At 43.9% G+C, this 777-nt stretch overlaps 1 protein-coding gene across 1 annotated transcript; it reads left to right on the top strand.

The window, feature by feature from the left end:
- Positions 1–777, top strand: LOC146905312 (uncharacterized). The gene is made up of 2 exons (XM_085728509.1): positions 1–276; positions 385–777. Exons 1-2 carry the CDS (start codon positions 1–3, stop codon positions 775–777), a joined length of 669 nt encoding a protein of 222 aa, XP_085584635.1.

Genomic DNA, 777 nt, shown 5'->3' with positions numbered 1-777 from the left:
ATGGATCATCTTGAACAAGAGAACCACAAGCTCCATGAAGAGGTGACAACCCTCCGGGCCGAAAATGAGATTCTGAGGAACTTAGTATCTTTGATGACGGTTGCACAGAGTCAGCCATTGTCTCTTCCTATTGGCAGCACTCAAGCTCAGACAGTTGTTTCCACTACCTCGATTTCAACAGTGTTTGCTAGTACTCCTCAACATGCTATGCTTGAAGGTTATCTTTGGAGCACACCTTTGAGTTCTGGTGAAGTATTCTATCCTGATGTCTCTAAGGTTCAAACTCCTTTTGTGCAATAGGCAATGTCTATCCCGTAATCGGGCCCTTTGATCCCTCAAGCTGCTATAACCTACTTACCTCCTTTGATCCATACTACTCAGCAGGACCGTGAACCCATCTATTACTCAAGAAGTGTGGTTGCATACAACCAGGTAGAAGAACTGAGAGAAAAGTTTGATAAAATGCAGTTGGAATTGAAAGCTTTCCGTGGGGAAGAATCGTTCGGGGAAAGTGCTTATGATCTCTGCTTGGTACCAAATGTCGTGATACCACCCAAATTCAAGGTCCCTGATTTTGAGAAGTACAAAGGGAATACTGGCCCGAAGGACCATTTAACAATGTATGCCAGAAAGATGTCTCCTCAAATCGACAATGATAAGCTTCTTATCTACTGCTTTCAAGATAGTCTGACTGGTGCCGCTTTGAAGTGGTACACAGGCCTAAGCCGTGCTGATGTCAAAACTTTCAAAGATTTGGGCAATGCTTTCGTCCAATGA

This window comes from Medicago sativa, chromosome 7, assembly GCF_051527215.1.
Source record: "Medicago sativa cultivar Bolivia chromosome 7, Bolivia_mono, whole genome shotgun sequence".
In the NCBI taxonomy this organism is placed as follows: Eukaryota; Viridiplantae; Streptophyta; class Magnoliopsida; order Fabales; family Fabaceae; genus Medicago; species Medicago sativa.
This window is presented reverse-complemented; position numbering and strand designations above follow the sequence as displayed.